General features: G+C 38.4%; 2 protein-coding genes across 3 annotated transcripts; one reads left to right on the top strand and one right to left on the bottom strand.

Moving 5' to 3' along the window:
• Positions 1-1,344: 1,344 nt before the first annotated feature.
• On the bottom strand, positions 1,345-7,205 carry plaua (plasminogen activator, urokinase a). Its single transcript, XM_065959838.1, has 11 exons — positions 7,048-7,205; positions 5,352-5,445; positions 5,183-5,243; positions 4,941-5,079; positions 4,386-4,468; positions 4,254-4,295; positions 3,971-4,151; positions 3,684-3,829; positions 2,790-2,930; positions 2,548-2,696; positions 1,345-1,950 (listed from the first exon to the last, which is right to left on the bottom strand). The coding sequence occupies exons 2-11, from the start codon at positions 5,400-5,402 to the stop codon at positions 1,756-1,758; spliced, it is 1,188 nt and encodes a 395-aa protein (XP_065815910.1). The 5' UTR covers positions 5,403-5,445; positions 7,048-7,205; the 3' UTR covers positions 1,345-1,755.
• A 5,360-nt stretch (positions 7,206-12,565) lies between these two features.
• Positions 12,566-26,188, top strand: LOC109990727 (inhibitor of nuclear factor kappa-B kinase subunit alpha-like). Of its 2 annotated transcripts, XM_065959725.1 has the most exons (22): positions 12,566-12,856; positions 15,851-15,991; positions 16,069-16,163; positions 16,247-16,364; positions 16,447-16,516; positions 16,602-16,690; positions 16,798-16,887; positions 16,965-17,089; positions 17,471-17,578; positions 17,692-17,827; positions 18,411-18,611; positions 18,883-18,985; positions 20,387-20,510; positions 20,586-20,737; positions 20,836-20,897; positions 20,978-21,087; positions 21,670-21,719; positions 22,430-22,538; positions 22,634-22,781; positions 22,916-22,965; positions 23,317-23,416; positions 23,739-26,188. In XM_065959725.1, exons 2-22 carry the CDS (start codon positions 15,887-15,889, stop codon positions 23,796-23,798), a joined length of 2,205 nt encoding a protein of 734 aa, XP_065815797.1. In that variant the 5' UTR covers positions 12,566-12,856; positions 15,851-15,886; the 3' UTR covers positions 23,799-26,188. The 2 variants fall into 2 exon arrangements, with proteins under 2 accessions (XP_065815797.1, XP_065815798.1); XM_065959726.1 differs by lacking the exons at positions 12,566-12,856; positions 15,851-15,991 and having other exon boundaries at positions 16,247-16,371.
• Positions 26,189-26,725: the final 537 nt, after the last annotated feature.

Raw genomic sequence — 26,725 nt, 5'->3', positions numbered from 1 at the left:
TGAACCACCTTGGTTTTTATCTGGCTATAGGGAAAGAGCTTAAATATCCTCAGCTGCTTGTAATTTGTCATTTTCGACATTAGGAGGGCTCCTCTGGGTTCATGTGTCCCACCTGAGCATTCTGTGTGTAGATTTTCATTTTTGTTTCAAGTTTTAATTTTTAATTTTGCACAAAGTAAAGAACTGAGAGCTTATCACTACTGGATGGATTTCAATAAACATTTTCAGACATGCATGGTGACCAGAGGATAAATCCTAATGAGTTCGGGGACTCCCTGACTTATCTTCTAACATTTGGAGTTCTGGATAAATCATGTTCCTGGAATGTGGTATACTTGTCATTCATGTTTTCCTGAGAAGGTGTTTGAATTTGGTGTTCAGCCCACTTTTCATGTAATGCACCATCATCAGGTTACTGTGCCCAGTATTTTGGTGTTTGAGTAAACTAGAAAGCAACAAAATTTCCGCCAGCTTTGTCGGGGGTGCTAATCAGCAAAAACTAGCCTAACTAACTAAAGATGCTGAATAAGTTATTTGGTAATACCTGCCTAACCCCCGTCATTAGGAGCATGTTAGCATTTAATAATAAAACTTGATGATCATATTTAGCTGGTAGTGTAGCTGTTGATTCTTGTTTCCCAATAATTGTCCAAATGAAATCTTTCATCACTTTTATTGATGGAAGCTTCACTCTGTAAGTTTAAAACTAAACAAAAATAATTATTTGAAACAGCGACTTGAAGGGTCAGGCAGGGGATATACAAGTCAAAGTGAAACCTGCTTCTTCACGTTTTTGTTGGGTGTCATATTTAATAAAAAATAAAAAAAAGTAAATTCCAAGGTCATTCAGGGAATAAGAGATGCATGAACAAAGCCCCAAATATGCTGTTGAAATGATCTGGAAGAATAAAAAGAATTGTTGAAGTAAATAAATACGTTCTTTATCTCATCATATGGTCTGTATTTAGTTTGTTAAAATTAGGTTCATTTGGCAATTTGTAAGGTTACACTAAAGCTACTGCGCCTCCTCTGTAAATGTTACACAACAGTGCCCTCTAGTGTTAGACTGAGGGACTAAACCCTAACCCTAACCCATCAAGGACATAATGAACTGAGTTAAATTCACACTGTCACAAAGTACCAGGGTGAGAGTCTGGATTCTATTTTTTTGTAGTATTTCTAGAGTTAGATATCATATATTTCACTGGATAGGCAGTAATGCTCATTAATTGGGATGCACACCACTGCTGCAGCTCTGTGTGTAATAAGGACAGAGAAACAGAGATGTGTCAGCATGCAGGTAGGTGTGTGCAAGTTTGAAAAGTAAAGAGCATGACAGACATGTTATACAAATATTTAATTTATTAAGAAAATGCTCAACAGCAAGGCCAGCCTCTGCAGGATTAAATACTTACATTAAATAGAATAAGAAAAATAAACTTTAATAAACAATAGCTTGTTTAAAAAGAAATCCACACTCTTGATATAAAAACGGTTCTTGCCTCTTTTAAAAAAAAAAGGTATTTTACATTATATACAGAACATTATCTTATCGACTGAGAATACATTCACTTTCAGCTACAACAGTAAATATTCAATGTGCAAAATGGAAATTTTTCCAAACAATAACGGTAAGAAAGCTCACAACTCCAACACGACAAAATGCCTGCATTCGCACACAAAAGCTATGCAGGCATGCTGCCAAATTTTCCTTAAAGAAATGAAATGCCCATTCTCCTATATTCTGCCACAGCTTCATTTTTGGGGATACATGACTCCATCGGTGAATTTATTGAGCCCTGTTTTTACTGCGATCCACTTGTTGTAGTTGGTGACCTGGGTGTAAACACCTGGTTTGTTCCTTCTGGCACAGCCGTCGCCCCAGCTCACCACTCCGTACAGAAACATCCGGCCTGACACCTCACACACCAGCGGACCACCAGAGTCCCCCTGTGAGGAAGAGGAAGAGGAAGCAAGGTTTAGTCACAGCTTGAAACATGTTGAGTGTTAGTTTGTAGATTACATCTTAAATCCTTTTCTTTAAGCGCTTCTTATTTTTTGCATACTTCACCAGCAAGTCTTGAAAAGATCACTCTTTGGGAGCAATATGCCTTCAGTCTTTTCTCTTTTAGTGTTAACTCTGGACTCCTTGAACTTCCTCTTTTCCATTGCAAACTTTCACATATATACACATTTAGGGATTTTAAATAGAAACTGCTGACTATAACAAATATTTCAGACTCTGACTCATCTTTAAAGAAGACATCAACTACCTATCCCTCAAACTGAAGGTCAGTCTTTTTATTAATGGGAATAAATCATGTTTCTCTTATTCCACAGGTCTCTAATTTGATTTTTGTAACATTGATTCTATGTATTTCTCTCCCTCCATCTTAAAGCCTCTCGACCTTGTATATTTTCATAATTCTGAAAATGTCAAATAACTGTCTTTAAATTGTCTGCACATGTGCGTATGTTCAAAACAGTTTGTTTCCTGGTAGACACATTTTCTCTTTGATAACAAAAAGGGCGAGTAAATAGTTTTACCTTGCAGGCATCAGTGCTCCAGTCTGGGCTCCCAGCACAGAACATGTTTGTTGTGATGAGATCTCCATAGTGCGATGCTCTTCTACATTCAGGCCGGGAGATCAGTTTCACCTTAGCTTCTTTCAGGTATTGGGAGTAATGCCACGCCACTGCAGATAACACATTGATAGGTGATAAGAATGACTGAAATGGCATGAGAGGTCTGTCATTAATCTGTGGGTTAGAGTATCTGCACTACATACAGGATCTCTCATGTCCAAATCCTGCGATGCTGCACTGAATTCCTGCAGGAAGCTGAGTGCGAAGCGGAGGAAGACACACTGTCCGAGCAGACTCTGACTTCACCGCACATCCTCCACTTCTGCTTTTGATCTTCAACAGCGCTGAAAGACAAAGACAAAATGTATCTTAGCACCATTGGACTCTTTTCTTACTGACTCACAGTCCTCGTTTCCACCAAAAGCAGAATAGGGCCCTGTATGGGGAAGAAACAGTAAGGTTGATTCTAAGGGCATGTGGCCGACAGGGTCAAGTATTTGAATATTAATTTAAGTTTTTGCAATATTAATTAATTTTAAATTTTTCCTGGGGCTTATAATAATAAAAAAGTCATTTTTGAAGGGATCGAAAAGTTCCTCAAGACTGTAGTTGTCTGCGCTTCAAACAAGGCCTCTTGAGTCCTTAAAATGGAACTTGTTGAACTTGGAAGTAATAAAGTCGCGTTGTGAATTTGTGTACAGGAAAGGCTTTGGGTTTAAGTGTGAAAACACTTACGACCATGCGCTCTGCCATTTTTTGAAAATGTCATCCCAACCCGTGAATCGAAGCTTTCAGAAAGATTTGACTTAAGATCACGTGAATGGTAATTAGAGGGAGGTGTTGAAATGGTGTCATGATGCTATTTGAACTGAAGTCTTTTGCAATTGAAAGAGTTGAATGCCATCAGTGCTTTACCAATCACAAATGTTGAGCTTTACAAGTTCCAGTCTCCAGTACTTGTACTTTCAGAAAGCTATAACTCCCCTGCAGACCCATAGTGAAAATGTATCAGTACCTCCTAAAGTCCCTAATCCATGTGGAAAGTTCCTGCTCTGGAAACGCAGCTGTGTTCTTTCACATGGTGCGGTTGTGCTTACCTATGTCATTGTCAAAATTGGACTCGTTGAATTTCTGATGGATGATGAGTTTCTCCACCGTGAAGCTCTGTTCCTTGTCAGCTTCAGTTTCATTGATGGCAGACTTCCCCAGGTAAACAGACAGATGCTTGATGTTGGTGTCGTCGCTGAATAGAAAACACAAATGGTTAACATAACCACACAACGGTGTAGTAAACATATTGCACACCCCGATGAGTCATGTTGCTATTAAAGTAGAAGTATTGCAGAGGAGGAAATGATAGAGTGCTGTGTTTTTTTTTACTCACCCGTCTGAGAAACAGTGTGCGGCTGTGACAACCCAGCACGGTGCGATGAGAGAGCCACCACACAGGAAACCAGAACGCTGCTGAAAGAGGGCAGCCACCCATGGCTGAGACTCGATAGGTGAGAAGGAGCCACCTACAATTTTATTCAGCCTCCGCTCAGACCTCTCCCCACATGTCAGCTCTGCAGGGACACAAAGTCACAAGTCATTGAGTGAAGCTGAAAAACAGAAGCACCAAAAAAGAGATGATGGAACAGCTTTGGACAGCATTCAGACAAACAAACCTGTATCCACGGCCTGAGGAGGTTTCACCGTCTCTGTAGAACCTGTGAGGGAGCAAGAAACAGAGATCACTACAAAGATCCAGCCAAACATTCAATATAATGGTTAATTAATTATTTTACTATCTTACTTACATCTGGGAATATCACAGAATTCTCTTAAGTACTTCTGTCCTCTGCGGACACGACACCACGGCATCAAACTCCCGTTTGGATTCCTGGAATTCAGATCAACTCATATTCAACACATGATAGCTCTCCCTCATATACATTTTTCAGATAAGATATTAAACGATTCTATGCATTTAAACGATAAGATAAGATAAGTTATCGTCCAGTGTTTTGATGCAATGGCTTGACTGTGATTGCAGCTGCTGTATAAGTGTCATATTCTGCAACAGTATTTATATATCTATCTATGATACGATAAAGCACAACATATGAGGATAGGACAGGACATAATAAAATATGACACAAAAACATACAATTTAATTAGATGCAATATAACACCACATGATACACTACTTTACGATTCCATACAATCAAAAACATTAAACATACTATCATATTTGGCCAATATTTGACAAATATATTTGTACCGTATCATGTCATACCGTACACTTTTACTGTAATTTTGTCTTGGACTCGAATGCTGCACACTTTAATTGATGAAGGGGATTGGAAGTATACCTGCAGTAGTTATGGTCCCCAAGTCCTTTTGAAGCTCCTCTTGGTTGAGTGAATCTGTTCCAGTTGATGCATCTGCTTCCGTATGCCGACTCTGACACAAATCCTCTGTAGCTGCTCCCGTCTCCAGACCGACACATCTCTGCAGATAACATAACAAAAAGAGAGAGATGGGATCATTTCAAATCTGGCATCACAGTTATATTTAGAATATTAAGAATACGTTGCACTGAGTGTTGGCTCACCATTGTTAGTCTCCCGGGGCTCAGGTAACCATCTCTTTTTGGACCTTTTTCCTGAAAAAGCCTGAGAAAGAGCACACACAAACACATTTGAGACTAATTTAGAAAAATCTTCTGAGTCCCGTGGGAATGACAATAAAACCTCTATTTACTTCCTCATTTTTATGCTTACCACATCAACACTTAGAGCGGCAAATACAGCGAGGATGACTAACAGGTTCATCTTCACTTCTGGTTCCACTTCTCCTTATTGGGGATATTTTTGTCTGCAAAAAAAAAAAATCCAGAAATGAACAACATTGTACCTCAGAATCCAAAGCCCTGATGGCCTTATATGGACTTCATCTTTGAGCACATGACTGAACAGACATGTGTGTCTACTGGAAAGACGCGTGGATCCTTGTCTGGGTTAAAGTTTCACATCACACAGTATGCATTGTACATTTAATTTGGAGGGGAAGACCATGCTGTGGAGGTTTGAATGTGCAAGATAGAGCATGCTAACTGCGTGCGCTCTGTTCTGTAAACGTCATCTCTATCTGTACAGTGAGGACATTATCTATTTAGGCTGATTGCTGCACAAAATAACATCGGTTTTATTTTGCAGAGTGTACAGTTCAAACATAGATCTTATAGATATTTCAAGGTCACAGTATAAACTTGATACTGACAAAAGAATGGTTCAAACTTTATTTTCATGCCCAATTTCTGCAAACAAACACTTTGATGTGCGTATAGATTAAAGCTCCTTTGAGGATCTTTTGGATCGTGTTGACTTTGGTACCCTCTTCGGACGGGGCGAGATGATTTATGTAGTTGATAATCTTTTCCTGTACAAGTGTTCGGAGTGTTTTCTGCTCAACTCATACTGAATCTTTGGTATGTAAACTATTAAAAAAGGTCGTTCAGGCAATGTGCTGTTCATCAGTTTGTCTGACATCTTCCCCACGACAGGAGTGACAGGGATATAAAATGACTTTATAAAAGCAATAAGTCTTCTCTCTTTTGCTTTTGATGGTGGTATAGAGATTTCTGCATTCATTTCAGTTTATTTCTTTACCAGATCAAATCTACACTCAGGAGCTTTAAGTTTACTCCTTTCAAATACAGTTTGTCTCCGTTCCCTTACCTGAAGTATGTGAATGATTTGCTTCGAAAACTATTTGTATAATTCTGTTTTCTTCTTGTGCAAATATGATTTCACCATGTTGATCTTTTCAGTTAATATCTATTTCAAGTCTTCAAAGACAAACATCTGACCACATTAACAAGTTGCAACGTCAGTATATTTTTATATATTCTAAACGAGTCAAGCCGGAAATTGAACACTCTAGGCATGTTTAGTCTCACTAAAACCACAGAACCTAAACACACACAGACACACACAATATATGATGTTTAAGATCACGTTATTTCACATAAGAAGACCATGCACGGCATAAACACAGACATGATTTTTACAAACCATTTTTTAGCGTTTTATACATTTTCCTCAATACAAAACAAGTCCCTCTGTGTGGTTCTCTTCTTTTTCATATCCGTGTGAAGGATTTGCTTGAAATCTATCTAAAATGCATCCATCTTTAGTGTGCACATTGAAATCTGTACAGTTAAGGTCTTTACACGTCTATGACATGAATCATTTAGAAGTTAATTCAGATTGGTTTTCCTGCAGTAACTTTTTTTCTGGGTCAGGTTTCTCCCTGGGAGTCAATGTTTTATGCAGAAGGTGACATACACTGTACACATAATAAACCCCAATGAATAACATTAATGATCTTCAATATTAGGCACTGTAAAGAGACTCAAACAATTTAACTTTTGTCAAATATCATGGTCATCAAAAGCTTTGTGAGAGAGATATTTACCTTTGTGTCTGGACTCGTACTCCTGGTGAGGCTCTTTGTTATCTTGTCTCGCTGAGGTGATGCTGTATCCTCTGATTTGTGCTGGTCCTCCTTGCTCTCCCTCCCATTTAAAAACACACCGGCTGCAGTGGGAGGGGTTTAGTGTGAGGAGGGCTTGAAAACATCACTGCATCTCTGTTGCTGATCGGCAACGTATTGTCTGAAGCATTCATCACTTCCTCTCTGACACAGACACACTTCACACCCCCTCCTTCCCCTAAAACCACAGTAATACAGCTTTAAGAAACATACATCATGTATCCATAATTGGTCATGTCTGCAGCTGTTGGTACAAAGTCCCACATCTGATTCAAAGGTAGAAGTACAGGTTATAAGTAGATTCTTAGAACTCTAAATTTGAGACACAACAACGATTTATTTTTACCACACACACGTTGCACAGGATGGAATCCACCCAACTTAACATTTGACATTTTTTCTTTAAATTTCCCCTCTTGAATCTGTGAAAGTATAAAAACAGTTTTTCCCAAGTATATTATGATGTACCAAATATGATCTGCATTTGCTTGGTCGTGCTCCCGTCAAATGCTCTCATTTAATCAGCATAAGGTGTCCCATTTCATGAAGGTACATCATTAAAGGTCATGTGAGAAACTGGCTATATGTGTCTATATATGTCCTGTTGACAAAGTTGTACCTCTTAACCCTTTGCTGATTTTGTCCTGTTCATGTGTCAGAAAAGTCTTGCACTTTGCTTTCTGTTCTGTCATCACTTTGTCTGGCACCTAAAGTTTCAGGCATTCAAAATTACTGTACAGAAAAAGTCAATCATGTCCCCGAGTGTATCGTTTGCTTTTGTAACTCTTTAAGAGGCATCAATATGACTTTCAGTCAGTTTAATAATCAGGTGAAAACTCCTCACAGGAGCTTTAAATGCATAAAATGTGTAGTTGTCCTCTGCTCCATTTGATTCAGATTGTATATCTATTAAATGTCAGTATCATCATCATCAATACTATAGAACCATTTAAGAGTCTATGTGGAAATATTTCCTTTCATGTATTGCAGGCGGTTGAATTTGTAATCATCACAATGACTCAATTCACACAACAAAAGAGACAAATGATCACGTATCAAGCATCAGTGAATTTCCAGATTTTCCTTACCTAAAGTGTTATGCTGCAATATATGAAATCAACCTAACTAATCTTTATTTATAATCCACCGTTCATACAAACATTCAGCCCGTAGTGCTTCGTATGAGAAAAAAACTGTTGAGAAATAACAATAAATAAAATTCAATTCAGTTCAATTCAAACCTTAATTTATTCTCCAAAGGATACTGAGGTTTCCCTCATTTCCAATGCCGTCGAGATCATAAGCACAATAAAACAACAACAAACGCTTAAAATCAATTACAAAAAGCACTGAGCTAAATCAAAAACAGTTACAATTTGAAACAAAGTGTCTAGAAATCAAACTCCTAAACTCTGAAAAATATTGCTGGATTAAAAATGTTATCAACTAAGCGATACAATTTTAAAGAGCGTTAAGTTCAAATCGTCAAAAGAAGAAAAAAGAAACCCTGAGGATTAAACTTTGCAACAACAAAAACACATAAACATTGGGACGATAACATTTCTCTAACATTACATATTATATTTCATCAGTCTGAGACAGAGGACAGGAAGCTGCACAGCGTTTAAGTAAATGAGAGAAACAAATCACTCGTATCCCAGGAGTGTGACTTTAAGACTTGTGTATTCTTACTCTTTCACCCCAAAGCTTATTTGCTTTATTTGTTTGTTTGTTTTTAATGATTGTTGCATTACTTGTCCATCAGTCTGTGACCTCATTAATAAAGATGCTACTAAAAAACAAATTATCATTTTTCTTAAACGTAACAAGCAGGACGCTTCTCACTCTGAGCATGTTTTTTTTGTTTTTTTTATCATTAAAACCAATTACACACAAAAATCAGAACCAAAGGATGTGATTGTTACAATCATCGCTGTATAAGAAACAATGACATCACTAAGAGAAGACCATCCCCTGCATGAATACTGACTTATACATCCTCTTGAATCATCTCTCTGTTGTCACTTGTAACCAGCTGCATCATTTATCCAGATCACCTAAAAGCACAAACTTCTGCTACATAAACATCTGTAAATTAACCGGATGAGTTTAACCTACTTTATTCTTTACTAATAAATCTGTTTTCCATGAGGCTGCAGCTGTCGTTCAATAAATAACATATCATACTATTAATCTTACTCAACTTCCTCAAAAACAATGAGCACTTGATCATGTTCGGGGATTTCTGGACTCAAATCTCTGACGCTTGTGTTACTCATGCTTCCATCTCAGGGACTGTGACAATGGGCAGATATGACACCTTGGTGCAGGGCTCTGCGGACCGGACGGCTTTAAAGGAAGAGGTAAAATACAACATGTAGGAGGTCAGGAAGCATGAGACACAAAACAACCCACATTAGTTCAGTAATTGATCTACTTTGATAATTCAGATTTTGATAAATGTCTACTTTACCCACACAGATATTGAACAAAAACAAGAATTGTGCAGACATTACCTAACTCAGGGAAACCCGGGATAATTGCCCAGGACACATGCAATCCCTGTTCAGCCCCGAAGGCTTCAGACTCACTTCTTTCAGTTTTGATTTCTTCCTCAACTTGTTACTTATATATCTCTTTAAAAGATCTAAATTGCAGTAGAGGAATAAAAGGTGTGCTAAAGGCTGTATCAGAAGCCCACTGGTGGAAAGTACCTGCAGATTTAAAGACCTCATGAGTGACCCGTCAACACATGGAAAGACCAGCAGGATGTATTTTTTGGGGGGGCTTTTTGATAGGTCAGGTCCATAGGTCTAATTGTGTGGTCTCCTGTTTGTACAGTATGTAACTCCATGGGGAGTATTGTGCATTACCATGGTTTTTATGTGACATGTCCATTTCCACTAAGACATGTAAGCGCTTTTTGAGGGTTTGCACACAAACACATTGACCTCAGTGTAGAGAAAATGAAGAAGGAGAAATGAGAATGACGTGAAGATGCAGATGAGGGTTCAAATTGAAACTATCCTTGACATGATATAGAGCAGATATATTCTATAGATATGTGTCTGTTGGCTTGATTATAGTTGATGCCTTCTACTTTTGTCAGAGTGTCTTTAAAAGTCTGTGATGAGAAGTTTATTATTTTCATTTTAAATCATTACATTCAGTTTCCTGCTGAAATTCTGATGGCCATTTAACTGTCCTCTGGTTCCTGTTTCCTTAAAAAAAAAAAAAAAACATAAAACCTGAAGAGCTTGAAGGTAAAACAGCCAGGAACACATTCTGAACTGTAATGTTCTCGCGGCTTGAGTTCCGCCACTTATGTTCACATATGTCTGCTTCTCGTTTCATCACAAGACACCTGTTCACTTCTGCTTTCCAGCGTAATGAGAAAAAAAGCCAAAATGTTAAAATAAAAAGGTTGTGAAAGCAGTTTTTGAAAAGCTGCTTTTAGAACTTGTAATAAAAAAACGTTTGTAATTTCATTGGATTTATTTTTTTCTTATTAACTGTAACCTTTTGTCCCACAGGAACGGCATAAAGACAGAATGAAGTGATTTGTTAAACACTGAAACCCTGAAAATACAAATACAACATATCAAAGGTTGAAACTGAGAAATGTCATTCTTTTTGGAAAATAAAAAACAATTTGATGCCAGCAACACTTTTCAAAAAGGACAGGGTCTTGTTTACAGTAATCCTGTTGCAGGATTTTCTAACAATATTCAAATTTGATCTTGTCAGACCTTTAGGACAATGTTGGACTTTACCTCAGTGCATCTATTTTATAATTTTGTTTTAATTGAGTCTTTACACATTCAGGGTTAGGGTGTATTAATTGTGCCAACTGTTTTGGAGATGGGTTGTGCTTTCAGTCTCAGTACTGATGATTTTAAAAAACTTACTTTGTTTTTTCGAATTCACCCTGGATCTGTTGAAAGTCTCCAGGCCAAGATTCAAGATTTTTATTTGTCACATACTCAAACAGATGTGCAGTGAAATGTAAAGACTGTTCCACAAGGCCATGTAATAAACACTCAAATATTACTAATACACATACAGTATTATACAGTAAATGTAGAAAAATAAGGTAAGATTAAAAATAAATAAATATATAATTATACAAAATGTAGAAGATGTAAACAGTGTAAAGTGTCAGGCCACAAACAGTGCTGAGGATTTACAAATTAACTTCCCTTCTTTCCTTTTTTCTGTAGTTCATCTTTCTTCCGAAACAACACAAAAGCCAATTTCAGAACATTTTGTTTGAGTAAGAAGTAGTTTTGTTGAAGGTATATAACAGCACTGGCTGCCATAGCATCAGCGGTTTATTATTGTTTTTAATGTGTTGTCACATATCGTGACTTATTGCTCATGGCCCTGTCATCTTTTGTTTCACATGTTGAGAAATTATGAGTAAATCCTGAAAAATCACACTTCTGTTAAGAAAGAATAACAAAATATAAGACTATTTTTATGATTGAAAAATGGGGAAAAAACAGGTGTTTTAAAACCACTTGCAACCAAGTCGTTTTTTTTAACAGAGGAACTCAAATCTATGATAATTGTGAAGATTGCGTGCTATAAACATTTTTAGTTTTTGTGTGTGCATGGGCTGTTCTTTAAAATGTAATCTTAAAATGAATATGTGTGTAGGCAAAGGATAACTGTCTTAAACACATACAGCCTTTCACATGTCACCCTTTCAGTTTAAGTACTGTATTAAACAATGTTTGCTGTTGCATCATGACTGAAGATGTGCATGTGGCACCATCTAGTGAAATCATTAAGACCTTATCAAACTTTTGCAAATGTTTTCTTTTTTCTTTGCTATGGCCTTGGTTGTTTTATGGTTAAGGGGGTAAAATGAGAAGACTTATTTAACACCCCTGTTGATGTTAAATGCGCCACTTTAATCAGCTAGTTTAGATGTGGGTGGGTGGGAAATCCCCCTACAGAGGGCGTAGTCCTTCCAAAAGCTAGACAAGCAAGTCACGCATGCGCAGAAACAACGTCGGCTTGTCTCTCTACAAATGCTGCATTCCCGTACTCCTCGGATAGTTCCGAATCAGAAAATCGTTCTTCACGAAGTCGTTATAATATCATAACAACAACAAGGACATAATATGTTTTTGTATTTCACACCTCAAAACTAATTTAAGGTAACAGAAACTTATGGTTACAACGTTAAAACATAGAATGAGTTAGCCAGACAAATTCGCGTTAAGTGATATGTTGTTTGTATGAGGTTGCAACGTTTTTGAATAACACGCCAGCTTTTACTTTGGTCCAATATGGTTTCTGCGTGTTATGAGGGTACATTGGATGGCTCAGCATGTCAGATATCACTTCTTATCCCACTTTTTGTAACGACTTGAGGGTGCACACGCCTTCATTTTTAAGTTAGACCCTCGTTTTTCCGATATTTCCGACAACACCTGAAGGCAGACTTTCACTTTGCATAGTTATCTAGATTGTTCGGCTCTCGTTGAAGCTTCCCACCTGAAAATTTCACGAAAACAAATCGTAAACCTTTGCGTTTAAAGCAACGTTTGATTGTCTGTAAGCGGCTAAATGAATCATATCGACGGGTTCGGCCTTCTCGAGTCACAATTAACCAGAAAACAAACCGTAAACAACACAGCAAGCTAACTCTGAGCAACAATGTTCAGAAATCACAAGTTAGCCTGAGCTCACTGTCAACTCTGGACCCTGACCTCCTGCACAGGTAAGTTTTTAATGTTTAATGTTAGAGTGGTTTCTTTTAGTGGACTTTTTCATTGATTCTATAGTTTGGGTTTGCCACGCTAACTGAGCAGTAATTGTGATAAAAGATTAATCTGATCATCCTCATAGGACATAACTTCTGGGATTATAAGCATGTTTCCTTTAAATGTGTTACCTGTAGATGTATAGAGGACAGGTGTGTGAAGATCCACATAATAACCCTCTGAGAGTTAAACCATGTCTATTAAGCTGTACTTATTTCAGTGCTATAAATAAAACTCATTTATTTATTATTGAACTTAAACTGCTGTATACCCTTTTTTATTTATTATTTCTGTATGTTGCACACATCTGTACGTGATACACACATCTGTACATGATACACACATCTGTACATCATGCACACATCTGTACGTGATACACACATCTGTACATGATACACACATCTGTACATGATACACACATCTGTACGTGATGCACACATCTGTACATGATACACACATCTGTACGTGATACACACATCTGTACATGATACACACATCTGTACATCATGCACACATGTACATGATACACACATCTGTACATCATGCACACATATGTACATGATACACACATCTGTACATCATGCACACATATGTACATGATACACACATCTGTACATCATGCACACATGTACATGATACACACATCTGTACATCATGCACACATATGTACATGATACACACATCTGTACATCATGCACACATATGTACATGATACACACATCTGTACGTGATACACACATCTGTACGTGATGCACACATCTGTACGTGATACACACATCTGTACGTGATGCACACATCTGTACGTGATACACACATATGTACATGATACACACATCTGTACGTGATACACACATCTGTACGTGATGCACACATCTGTACATGATGCACACATCTGTACGTGTTGCACACATCTGTACATCATGCACACATCTGTACATGATACACACATCTGTACATCATGCACACATATGTACATGATACACACATCTGTACGTGATACACACATATGTACATGATACACACATCTGTACGTGATACACACATCTGTACGTGATGCACACATCTGTACATGATGCACACATCTGTACGTGTTGCACACATCTGTACATCATGCACACATCTGTACATGATACACACATCTGTACATCATGCACACATATGTACATGATACACACATCTGTACATCATGCACACATATGTACATGATACACACATCTGTACGTGATACACACATCTGTACGTGATGCACACATCTGTACGTGATACACACATCTGTACGTGATGCACACATATGTACATGATACACACATCTGTACATCATGCACACATGTACATGATACACACATCTGTACATCATGCACACATATGTACATGATACACACATCTGTACATCATGCACACATATGTACATGATACACACATCTGTACATCATGCACACATATGTACATGATACACACATCTGTACGTGATGCACACATATGTACATGATACACACATCTGTACGTGATGCACACATCTGTACGTGATGCACACATCTGTACATGATGCACACATCTGTACGTGTTGCACACATCTGTACATCATGCACACATCTGTACATGATACACACATCTGTACGTGATGCACACATCTGTACATGTTGCACACATCTGTACATGATGCACACATCTGTACATGTTGCACACATCTGTACATGATACACACATCTGTACATGTTGCACACATCTGTACATGATACACACATCTGTACGTGATGCACACATCTGTACATGATACACACATCTGTACATGTTGCACACATCTGTACATGATACACACATCTGTACATGATACACACATCTGTACATGATGCACACATCTGTACGTGATGCACACATCTGTACATGTTGCACACATCTGTACATGATACACACATCTGTACATGATACACACATCTGTACATGATGCACACATCTGTACATGATACACACATCTGTACATGTTGCACACATCTGTACGTGATGCACACATCTGTACATGATGCACACATCTGTACGTGATGCACACATCTGTACATGATACACACATCTGTACATGATACACACATCTGTACGTGATGCACACATCTGTACATGTTGCACACATCTGTACATGATACACACATCTGTACATGATACACACATCTGTACATGATGCACACATCTGTACATGATACACACATCTGTACGTGTTGCACACATCTGTATGTGATGCACACATCTGTACATACTCATTTTTTAAAGAACATATTTTTACATATTCAAATTCTGGATACATGGCAGTACATATTTAAATATCTACATACTGCTATATTTCTTATTCAATTCAAATTGTATTTGTATTTGTGTAGCACATTTCATACAAATCACAAATCCTGCACACTACTCTTGCCAATTATCACCAATTTATTAGAAAAATCACATCGTTTCGGTCCTTCTGGACCTTTGTCAAGTGTTTATTTTAAAGTAATAGTTTGTCGCCCTATGCACCTACTTTATGAGATAGTTGGATGTGCGAACACCTCCTTAAAAAAAAAACTTCTCATATGACTAGAATAAATAAACACAAAACAAACTCCTTTAAAAAATGAACAAATAGATTCAAAGCACGCATGAAATCCAAAACAGGTTTATAAAATGGTTATTTATTGTACTTGTTGCTATATTTATTTCATTCCTAGTGTATATATATTGTTGTTTTTTTTATTGTACATATAATTGACATTTGCATATTTCTCCCTTATCTCTTATATCTTCATGCTTAGATTTGTATCTTTATGCTTATATCTTATATCTCTATGCCTATATCTCTAGGTTTATATTCTGTGTAGGAGATATTGTAACGCCCAAGATTCCCCTCAGGGATTAATCAAGTATTTCTGATGTTTCAGGACAGTGACACATGTTTTGTATTCTCTCTTTTATTTACAAAGGTCTCTAGCAGCCTACCTTGTTTTAGACCTCACACTATGGAGCGGTCTGCCCTCAAACAGAGCCAGCTGTGCGGCTCTTGGGAGATGAAGGAGAGACTTGGAACGGGAGGATTTGGGCATGTCTACCTGTACCAGCACCTTGTATGTTCTGTGAGATCATATATATTTCCCTGATGTGTCTGCGGCTCGCTTATATCCTTTGTCTGTGTTTGGATCAGGAGGCGGGAGAGAAGATTGCTGTGAAACTTTGCCGCCTGGAGCTGAACTCAAAGAATAAAGACCGCTGGAGCAGAGAGATCCAGATCATGAAGAAGTGCGTTTAAATCCTCAACTTGTGTAAGCTTGTTTTCCTCGTTTCAAATCATAACCGTATGTTTTACTCTCTTTCTGTTGTAGGCTGAATCATGTGAATGTGGTCCAGGCCAGAGAGGTGCCAGAGGAGTTGAGCGCCATTGCTTTGAATGACTTACCTCTTTTGGCCATGGAGTACTGCTCAAGAGGAGACCTACGCAAGGTACCAAGTGGGTAATGTCTGAGGACCACAGACTATTTGTTATCCCTCCAAGCATCATGCTATTAACTTCTTCTTTGTTTAGATGTTGAATAAACCAGAAAACTGTTGTGGGCTAAAAGAAAGTGAAGTCCTCTTGCTGCTCAGTGACATCGGTAGTATTTTCTTCTTTTACTTTCACTACAATAAGCCACATGTTGATGCATAATGCCCTAACTGATATTTTCTCTCCAAGTACAGGATCGGGTATTCAGTATTTGCATGAGAATAAGATTATTCACAGAGACTTAAAACCTGAGAACATTGTTCTGCAGGAAGTTGGTGGGAAGGTGAGCTCATTTCCTTTTGTATGTGCATCCTTTGTAATCTGCAAATTGTATATACTCAGTGGTTTTCTGTTCCTTTCTCTCATTATGAAACGTTTTCCCCCCTTCAGCTTCTCCATAAAATCATAGATCTGGGTTATGCAAAAGACCTAGATCAGGGCAGTCTTTGCACATCCTTTGTAGGAACTCTGCAGTATCTGGTAAGTGTTTTTTTTTTTATCAGAAATGTTTTCCCCCAATACTTTTCTCTCTCTAAGTCTACCTGTGTGCATTTCAGGCTCCAGAGTTGTTTGAGAGTAAACCCTACACCGTGAGTGTAGACTACTGGAGCTTTGGGACGGTGATCTTTGAATGCACATGTGGCTTTCGCCCCTTTCTGCACCACATGCAGCCTGTACAGTGGTGAGTCATCATGGCACAGATGCATTTCCTGTCTGTATTCAGAGGAAGCTTGGCATACATTGGCCAGGACTCCCTTGAAAAAGAGGGTTTTAATCTCAGTGGGACTTTCCTAGATAAATAAAGGTTAAATAAAATAAAATAAAAATACACATTTGAGGGATTTTACAGACCCTGAATCCTAATATAAGAAATGTACAATGAGCACACAGACTCATTTTAAACATGGAATATACAGTACACAAACAAATTGATGACATTCTTTTTATTCACACAACATCTGCATTTTAAATTTGAGTATTTTGACAGTTTTGTACATCAAGTTTCTATCTTGTTTATCATAAGTCGAAACTTTTTGCAATAATTGTTTTTTTTCTTTTTTAGGACAAGTAAAGTGAAGAACAAAGGTCCCAAAGACATCATGGCAGTCGAGGATATGAATGGCGAAGTCAGATTCTCAACACGTCTGCCTTATCCAAACAATATCAGCAGGTAGAGATTAAAAAAAAAAAAAGACTGAGTTCTTTTATTCATGCCAGTCAAGCATCCTTTATTCTGATCTCTGCTTCTAACCTCTGTGTGCATGTGTCTGTGTGTGCTTCCAGGCCGCTGCTTGAACCTGTAGAGTCTCTACTTCAGATGTTGTTACTGTGGGACCCTGCAGCCCGAGGTGGAGGGCAGGATCCTGACACAAACAAGCCCTGCTACTACTCGGCTCTGCAGAAAATTCTCAACATGAAGGTCATTACTTTAAATCTTTCGTCACTTAAAAAAAATATTTTTCGGTGAGGCGTGGAATCACAGAGTAAATGAAGTTACAAAAACGTGTTAATATCACAATACAGAGATTCTGCAATAATTGATATACTGCAAGACAATCACATAATGATGCATCAGGATATCGTATTACCTGAAGAATATAAAATGCCTTTAAAAGGAAACGTGCAGGATTCATGTATTTGTTCACGATTAAGTTTCAGTTTCACCTCTTATCACGCTTCATATCTTAAACGCCTGACATCGCTGTCCGACATTATCACGCTGTCTTCTTCTCCGTTTTTTAGTCTGCAGTCGACTTCTTCTTTAGTCATAAACTAGTGACGCTGAGAGTCACATTTCCAGGAAAATGTGTTCAGAGCGCCTTTTTTAAATGATATTATCAAGATTTTGAATAAATTATCCGATTACTGTATCTCACAAGTCAGAACCACAATATGTTGCCATCTCGATAGTTTGCCCCGCCTTTATTATTAGATCATTTGAGTTTCATGTATCCCTGTTGAAAAAGAAAACCCCCGCCTTACTGTGCATTTTCTTTCTGCAGGTGATCCACGTGTTGGACATGACGTCGGCACAGCTGCACTCGCTTGTTTTGGAGCCAGAGGAGAGCTTACACTCCCTGCAGCTCCGCCTAGAGACACACACGCAGACACACATCGCGCCGCTGAGTCAGGAGCTGCTGCTGGAGACGGGAATCTCCCTCGACCCACGATGGCCACCCTCACACTGTCTGCCAGAGGGGTTGGTATGTGACGAACACAAAAGAAACATGCAACGTCAACAATCACAAACCACAAGTGCATGCTCAGCAGAAGACCTTTGTTCTTTTATATTCATGTTTATGAAAGTCATGTAATTGTTTTGTTTTTATGACATCAGTTTCCAAACGGTCTTTAGTCAAGTGAACAATGCTTATAATAAATCTGAATAAGACTTATTGTTAATTTATTTTATATGAAAAACCTCAACTCAAACACTCTGAAGTAAATACAGCCATACTTTCTCTCTACTTTCAGCAAGGCTGGGACAGCTCCATAGTCTTCCTGTTTGATAAGAGCCTCACTAAATACTCCGGACCGCTGACTGCCAGACCTCTGCCAGACAGTGTCAACTTCATAGGTGAGAAACATGAATGAGTACTGAGCTTTAATATGATACCACAGAAATTGGATTTTCAGAGAGATCAACAGTCCATGCTCTGTTTAAATTCACTGCAAGTTTTAGGTCTGACACACATGTCATTGAATCTGATCTCTCAGGCAGATCTATAGAGATGAAGTATTTTAAAGTTGAGATAATCATTGAGATACCATTTTGCTTCCTTCCCAGTGTTGTTTATTCTACCTAATGTGTTTCCGCTAAAGAGCATCAGGGAGCATTTTTAGCATGTACCAGCATACCTTTTTGGTTTAACATATTTTATCATCTTTATATGATGTGAAGATATCACTTTTTGAATAATCTTTCATTAGCCCAATTTTTGCCTTCACTATGAATGTCATGTCAGAGGTTATAAGAGGCAGGACAGGGCCAAGACAGGATCAGCAGAGCCAGCAAGGGAGAGTAACGCTTTCTTTTTTTTTTTTAAGATTTATTTTTGGGCTTTTTATGCCTTTAATGGATAGATAGGACAGTGGATAGAGTCGGAAATCAGGGAGAGAGAGAGAGAGAGAGAGTGGGGAAGGACATGCGGGAAGGAAGCCACAGGTGGGATGTGAGCCCGGGCCGCCCGCTTGAGACGACAGCCTCCATACATGGGGCGCGCGCACCAACCACTGCGCCACCAGCGCCCCGGGAGAGTAACGCTTTGTGTTAGTGCATGTCTGACTGCGTGAATGTGGAGCTCCCACTCGTATGAATGTAAGAAGGCTTAAAGGCAGGGTTGATCATTTTCTAAAACTAGCTTGATTTTTCAAAGTAGCATTCCCTAAGCGCTCCGTCTGCACCCCCTCCCCTTCTGTGCTCCCTCAAAAGCCACGCCCCTCACTTACATGCACAAGGCGCCATTGATCCAGAAGCAGACCTCAGCTCATGCTGTGAGCGTGGGCTCTTTCGTGCATGGGGTAGAGAGCGAGCAGGGAGACAGGGAGGCGTGTGATTGGTTCATCAGATTGGCACCTCGTGGCAGACATTGGTGGAAGTTTTTACAGGCTTACAACTGCTACAGATGAAAGATTTTCTTTGTTCCTTTTTCAGAGCACGAGTTATTAATGTCTGTCAGGACCTAAAGACAATTTCAACCAAATTCTTAAAAAGTATCTGGAGAAAACTGCCAACCCTGCCTTTATTGGTGGTGGAGATTCGTTATGGCACTGAAATTGTTGTTTAGTTTTGTTGCTGTAAAAAGTATTTGCTTATGACAGGCACGCTATTTATTGTTGTTGTGTAGGTGTCTGTGTTAGAAAAGTAAAACATAAGTCTCGTTTTGGGGCAGAGTAAGTTGTGTTATAGGATCAGTACATTCTTTAAGCTGTATTGAAGGCAGGAGCTTATCTACGTTTTCTATCTCTGTTATCTCAGTGAGAGAGACGAAGACGCAGCTTCCTCTGTCTGCACTGCGGAAAGTGTGGGGGGAGGCGGTCCACTACGTCTGCGGACTGAAAGAAGACTACATCCGTCTGTACCAGGGACAGCGGGCTGCCATGTGAGTGGACAATCGCACTTACACACATGAACCCACACACTGGAACATCCTAAACTTTGATGTGTTCATGTGTAGGCTAAGCCTGCTGCGCTACAACACCAACCTGACGCGCTTCAAGAACCTGCTGTTCTCCCAGTCGCAGCAGCTCCGAGCCAAACTGGCCTTTTTTAAGACCAGCATCCAGCACGACCTCGAGCAGTACTCCAAGCAGAGACACAACGGCATTTGTGAGTGGATGTTAATCCCCCCCGCTGTGACACATCATTTAAAGTCATTGCTAAAGCTCAAGTGTGCTATCTGGTGTTTCTGTGTGTTTTTGGAGAAGCTTCGGAAAAACTGCTGAAGACCTGGCAGGAAAATGAAGAGAAGGCTGACGGTTTTATGAAGGTGGGTTTAATTCACACAAATCCTCCACAAAGCTGCTGGTAGTATGGAGAGTACATGTGTTCAAGTGGTTTCTGTTGTAGGTGGCAGATGTGGGGTACCTGGATGAAGAGATAGTGGCTCTACACTCTGAGATTGTTGAGTTGCAGAGAAGCCCGTTTGCCAGGAAACAAGGGGATGTAATGGAGCAGCTGTAAGTATCTCATTTACATGGCCAAGCCAGCACTTCAACATAGCATGTTTCCTTAATGTCTGATTATATGGTAAGGTCACTTTATGATTTCATTTAGTAGATATCATACATATTGGACCTTTTAAGTTATTTCAGTGGCCCTCCTGCATATCATCAGGGAATCTCTTTGGTAGTGAACAGCTGTTGGTTTGTAAGCTACCCTCTTCATATGAATAACTCATATTAATAAAAGGTCACATAAAAACAAACATATTTCAGATTATATTTTGGATAGAGCCAGGCCTGTAGATTTGACGTTGAGCTTGTTGAAATTGGATCTCTATCTCTATATGAGGAGGTGTAGGGTTACAGCAAGCAAAAATTGTTTTAATGTTTACATAGTTTCCTAACTTTTGTTTTCAAGACAGACGTGGAGAAAATGAGAACATATCCTTTCCCCCGATGAGGGATAGCTCACTGTTGCTCTGCTTAATTAGCCAATATGAAACAAGACACAGCCGTGTCATTTTAAATTGTATACTCTCTCTCTCTCGCTCTCTCTCTCTCTCTGTCTCTCTCTCTATCTCTCTATCTCTACTTCAGTGAGGGAAAGGCCATTGAACTCTACAAGCAACTGAAAGATAAATGCAAAAGTAAGTACCAGTCATTACACATTTAAAACAATAGACATGGCTTTGGGGGATCCTGGCTGCTTTTAAAAGCTTAGTGAGTCTAGTGGTGTCTATACATTTGTCTGAAACCATTCTTTTGCACACAATGTCCCAGCCCCAAATTTGCAACAAATATCCACTTGGACTAAAGGGTGACCTGTCACTGTGACCTTATGTCCATCCCATTCTTGTGAAAGCGATAGTACTGCAACTTGTGGAGGGAGTTTTACTTTATCTGGTTTATTTTGATATACATCCTCCAACAATACTGCCTGTGATTGATAAGTGGACAATGTTCATCATCCACTTAATGGCCTTGTTTTGTATCGAGAATCATGTATTCTATCAAAGGTTTTCCTGTGTATCCTCCGTCCCAGTCAGAGTTGTGCCATTCTGACTGAAACAAATAGGTGGATGTAATCTGCTTCTTCATTGTTTGGTGGAGGCAAAGAACGGGGCAATAATTGTACCTTTTATGGTATTTATGGTTTTATATGCTTGTTGCTATGGATACATTTCAACTGGATAATCAGTAAATAAATTGGTTGGTAGGATTTTAAGAAGGATTCGCTGAACAAATGTGTCAGAGGGGACTCGCTTGTTGAATCCAGCAGGGTTAAAAATGAGGACAAAAAGATGAGATGCAGATGACTGCATATGGACTAGCATCACAGAGTTGTGTGTTCATACAGGTCCTGACCCTCCACATGGCTACAGTGATAGCTCGGACATGGTGAGGACCATCCTGCAAACAGTTCAGAACCAGGACAGAGTTCTGAAAGACCTTTACACTCATCTGAGGTAAGAGGTGAAGTTCAGTACACGCATGCAACAGTCAGCTTGTTGTCTAGTTTCCAGTGTTGATTTGATTCTTTTCCTGGTTTGTTTTTTTGTAGTACAATTTTGGTGTGCAAGCAACGCATCGTCGATTTGTTCCCTAAGTTGGAGAGGGCAGTGGAGAACATAAAAACTGCAGAGGCGGCAGTGATGCTGATGCAAATGAAAAGACAGAAGGAGTTCTGGTACCTCCTGAAGATTGCCTGTGTGAGTAGATATATTTCCTGTAAATAATTCAGAAAGTATCCTCAGCTTCGTGTGATGTTGTTGGAGCTTCTTCTTCTTCTGCAGTATTGTACTAAATGTGCACGTAGAATAATGCAATGTGTTCATGATTCTAGGCCCAGAACAATTCTCCTTCACCGTCTCTAATGCAACGACCTACTGAAAGGTGAGATTTGTACAGTTCACCATTCTTTTCCACACTTTTTCAATTTCATGTGCAATTCAGTTGAATCTGACAGACTCTGTGAAGAAATTAGTTTTAAGTTTCATTTTGTGTAATAAAAGTATTTCAACAATAAAGCTGCCACTACAGGTCGCCAAATGCACCCTTAACTCTGGTAGCTTTTAGAAGCAGGACTCGTATTTTCCTTACTTACTAGATGGATTCAAATATGAATCTGCGAAAAATGGAAATATTTCTCTGTTGTATTAACAACTCCAAAATTGAAGGCAAACATTTATGCTATCATATACTGTGAAGTATTATTATTATTAATATATCAGAGTCTTCTTTCAGTGAAACTGTGCACCAGTTGTTGGATGAGAATCAACATTATCTGAGTCTACTGACGTCGCTGCTGCAAGATGCAACCCAGGAGATGAAGCACAGTATCATGGTGAGGCTTTGTTAGTGACTGCTGTCGTACATTTAAACAGATTGCTGAAATAAAAACTTGCTGCTGACAAGCTTGACTTACTTCGGCAGAAGACATCTGTAGGAAATATGCTCAGGCAGTGTACATAGTTAGGGTCTGTTGACTTTTATTTCTGTCTGGCAAACACTTCCTTTGCAAACACTCTGCTCTAAAGGAAATGTGTTTAACACAGAGGGCCCAGATTGTTTGAAGATGGAAGAACAGCATGAAAATGTTTGGTAAATGGTGGATGGAGAACATTGAATATCAAAGTACAATATTTATGTGTTTGTTCTCTGCTTAGGAAGAGGACTGGAGCTGGACTCAGTACGGAGCAGTGGAAGCCGAATCTCAGACGCTTTAGAGATTGAACAAAGGAGAGCGTTAGGATTCAAGGATTTGAATGTGTTTTAAAGAAGTGCCTTATCACAGTTACACTATCGGAAAGCTTTGTGATTCCAAACTGTGTTTTTCAGACATGTAAAGCTGGAAAACAACACGGTTTGGTAAGCTATGACTGTTTAACTTGAACATGTGTTATTGAATTTTAAAAAGCTATTTCCTGCTGAAACCAAGACTTATTTATTTTTCTGTTAATATTGATTCAAGGACAAACCTTCCTGCTGCTGATAATAAACTATGCATGTCAATAAATGTTTGGTCTCTGTTTAGCCAGTGTGTCTTTTCTCGTGTTAAAAAGTTAAAACAGTAGGCATAAGGCTATTCACATTCACACAGTGCACCAGACAACTGTCTACACACAAACAGGAAATGACTTGTTTATGGGACCTTGAGTTCAAGAGTCTCTTGGGAGCTGCTGAAATCCACAAAAGCAGAAAAACTAGGGGAACGATGTTACGGAAACATGAGTGAATACTACAAAAATGTAGTGCAGTGGATGTTGAAGGCAGTGCTCATTATGAATAAGTCGTTAAAGGAGTAGATTTGTAACGGGCAATGTGTGATCTACACTTACTGCAGATTTTACTCAAGCTGATTTCCAATTGTTACTTCCCTGTTACAGTTTGTTGAGGTTTCATGTCGAAACTGCTGTCTTGGCAAACCAAAAATCATTTCATTAAATTCCATGTATTAGAAAGCAATGCAACAACAGTTTAGTGTTTCTGAAACGCCCTCCAGCCAACTCTGAAGTTTGAAGTTCTTCCCTCTCTTGCAGACTTAACGATTTTTATTTCAAGCCACTTTGTTTCCAGTGTTTAAGTGTTTAATTGATTTATATTATTTATGTCATTGATTCTGTGTTTTTTTGCTTGTCTAAATTGTGTTGTAATCTCGACAGCATTGGAAATTAGAGAAACCTCAATGTCTTTTCAATAATAAATGAAGTTTTGAAATGAAATTTTACTGAAAAAGCAATACAGAGCTTGTTTTTTTAAAAGTTAACAAGCCTGAAATTCAGAAATTAATTATTATTTAAGTTTAATTTTGTCAACTGTATGGCAGCTCTTTTTATCTGTTATAATATCACTGTCAAAACTTACAATTATGTAATTCAGTTACATTTCAAATGAAAATAACGTTGGTTATTTAAAAAAAAGAGACAACAGATCATGATATGTTGTAGAGGTAGATGTTTTTATTTTATTTATAAGCACATCTGAACCAGAGGAAGTGAATGGATAATATTCACATCATCACGTTTTGTCATTTATCAGCTGCTTAATTATCTGTGCCCTGCAGTTTGCTGTCTCATAAACGTAATAAATATGTGTTGGGAAATATTTAATCGTGTTTATTTAATTGCATTTGATTGGATATTGAATAAAAGCAATGTAAAGCATATAACTACAGTGAACGTACCTGTGGCTTTTATTAAGACTGACCTTATTTTACAGTTACACAGTAGCTTACAGTCAAACAATTTGTGCAACTACAAGAAGGTAACAGTAAGACACTTCTCAAGGCATATTGATAAGTCAATCTTTTTTTTTTAATATTCGTTTCCTCAAATTAAAGTTTCGTAAGCAAAGTGTTGGGAACTATTAGGACATTAAACGGGATTTTTGGAACTTTCTCTAAATACAATGGTTCAAATATGAATGTGTTCCTTCGTGACATTAAATGCAACATTTGGAGCAAGTGAAACTCTTAACGAGAACATCGAAAGTCCTGCAAGAAACATCTTATAACTGATTTCGATGTACTTCGACCAATAGAAACACAGCTTATTCACATAATGTCGCCAGGCATCATGGGAAATACTCCAAACTGCTCGCACACAAAATAAACTATAACACCTCCGGATATAAACGTTATTGTTGACCATGGCTTCCACCCATAAAATAACTGCGCTTTTAAATATCTTAGACCTACATACGCTGCAGTGAACATTTTATTTTGTGACACCATGACATTCAAAGGTTGTTGTATCGTGAGGTATATATTTGAATGACCCTCTTTATGTACAATTGGATGTGAGGGCGATCTGGCTGCGACATCTGTCACCCCATTGATCGCTAGGGTTGATTCGGCTGATCTGGCTGGCTAGGCGGGTGTCCCCTTCCTCCCTCACCACTCCATGTGTGTCCCTCCCGAAGCTCCGCGCTCGGTCGATGAGGACGACGTCCCCCCCACCGGCGGACGACCATCATCGGTATACCAGTAGCTGCGCTCCCCTGCTAGAACCTCCAAACAAGCTCAAGGCCCATTTGTAGGAGAAACGTAGGGAAGTCAAGCTCCAAGCTTCAGACACATCCAAATGCGGCACTGCACGTGGCAGTCTGCCTTCCTTTTTGCGTTTTTCAGTTTAGAATCTAATTTTTAATTCACTTTATTATAATAAAATAATAATAACAATAATAATAATAATAATAAACAAAAAAAATAATTTAATTTAATTTAATTTAATTTAATTTAATTCAAATAAAATGTAAGGAAAATTCAAGTTTTATGAAGAAATTTAACTGGCTTTTAATGAGTCAGATCAGTATGATATTGAAAAGTGTAAAACATAATAACAACACGCCTACATTAAACCCGTTTTCTGGAAATAAATAAATACATTTCAGCCTACAGTATAGATTTGGCTGATTAAATTATTTTAATTTAACATAAGTAGCCTAACTATGATGTCATTCATGTACTGCCTGGACGCTGTCCTCTTCTTCGTCCCTCTCGTATTTTCATTTTTTTAATTTAACATACAACAAAATATTCCAACAAAATCTAGAAGAGGATAAATATACAAACAGCAAAATAGTTAACCTCAATTAAGAATATGTAAAATCTAAGGTTGAACACAATTAGACTAAGGGGGGATTTTATATAAAA

This window comes from Labrus bergylta, chromosome 10 (genome assembly GCF_963930695.1).
Source record: "Labrus bergylta chromosome 10, fLabBer1.1, whole genome shotgun sequence".
Lineage (NCBI taxonomy): Eukaryota > Metazoa > Chordata > Actinopteri > Labriformes > Labridae > Labrus > Labrus bergylta.
Note: the sequence above shows the minus strand (reverse complement) of the source record. Positions and strands in the feature narration are given on the sequence as shown.

Excerpts from the sequence above, each read along its gene's own strand:
- LOC109990727 (XM_065959725.1), top strand. The coding sequence starts at position 15,887 with ATGGAGCGGTCTGCCCTCAAACAGAGCCAGCTGTGCGGCTCTTGGGAG. Across the intron at positions 18,612-18,882 it reads ACTGTCTGCCAGAGGGGTTG|CAAGGCTGGGACAGCTCCAT; the intron begins GTATGTGACGAA and ends CTCTACTTTCAG. Across the intron at positions 21,088-21,669 it reads GGGGATGTAATGGAGCAGCT|TGAGGGAAAGGCCATTGAAC; the intron begins GTAAGTATCTCA and ends TCTCTACTTCAG.
- plaua (XM_065959838.1), bottom strand. The coding sequence starts at position 5,402 with ATGAACCTGTTAGTCATCCTCGCTGTATTTGCCGCTCTAAGTGTTGAT. Across the intron at positions 4,469-4,940 it reads GGGGACCATAACTACTGCAG|GAATCCAAACGGGAGTTTGA; the intron begins GTATACTTCCAA and ends TCTGAATTCCAG. Across the intron at positions 4,152-4,253 it reads TCCTCAGGCCGTGGATACAG|AGCTGACATGTGGGGAGAGG; the intron begins GTTTGTTTGTCT and ends GTGTCCCTGCAG.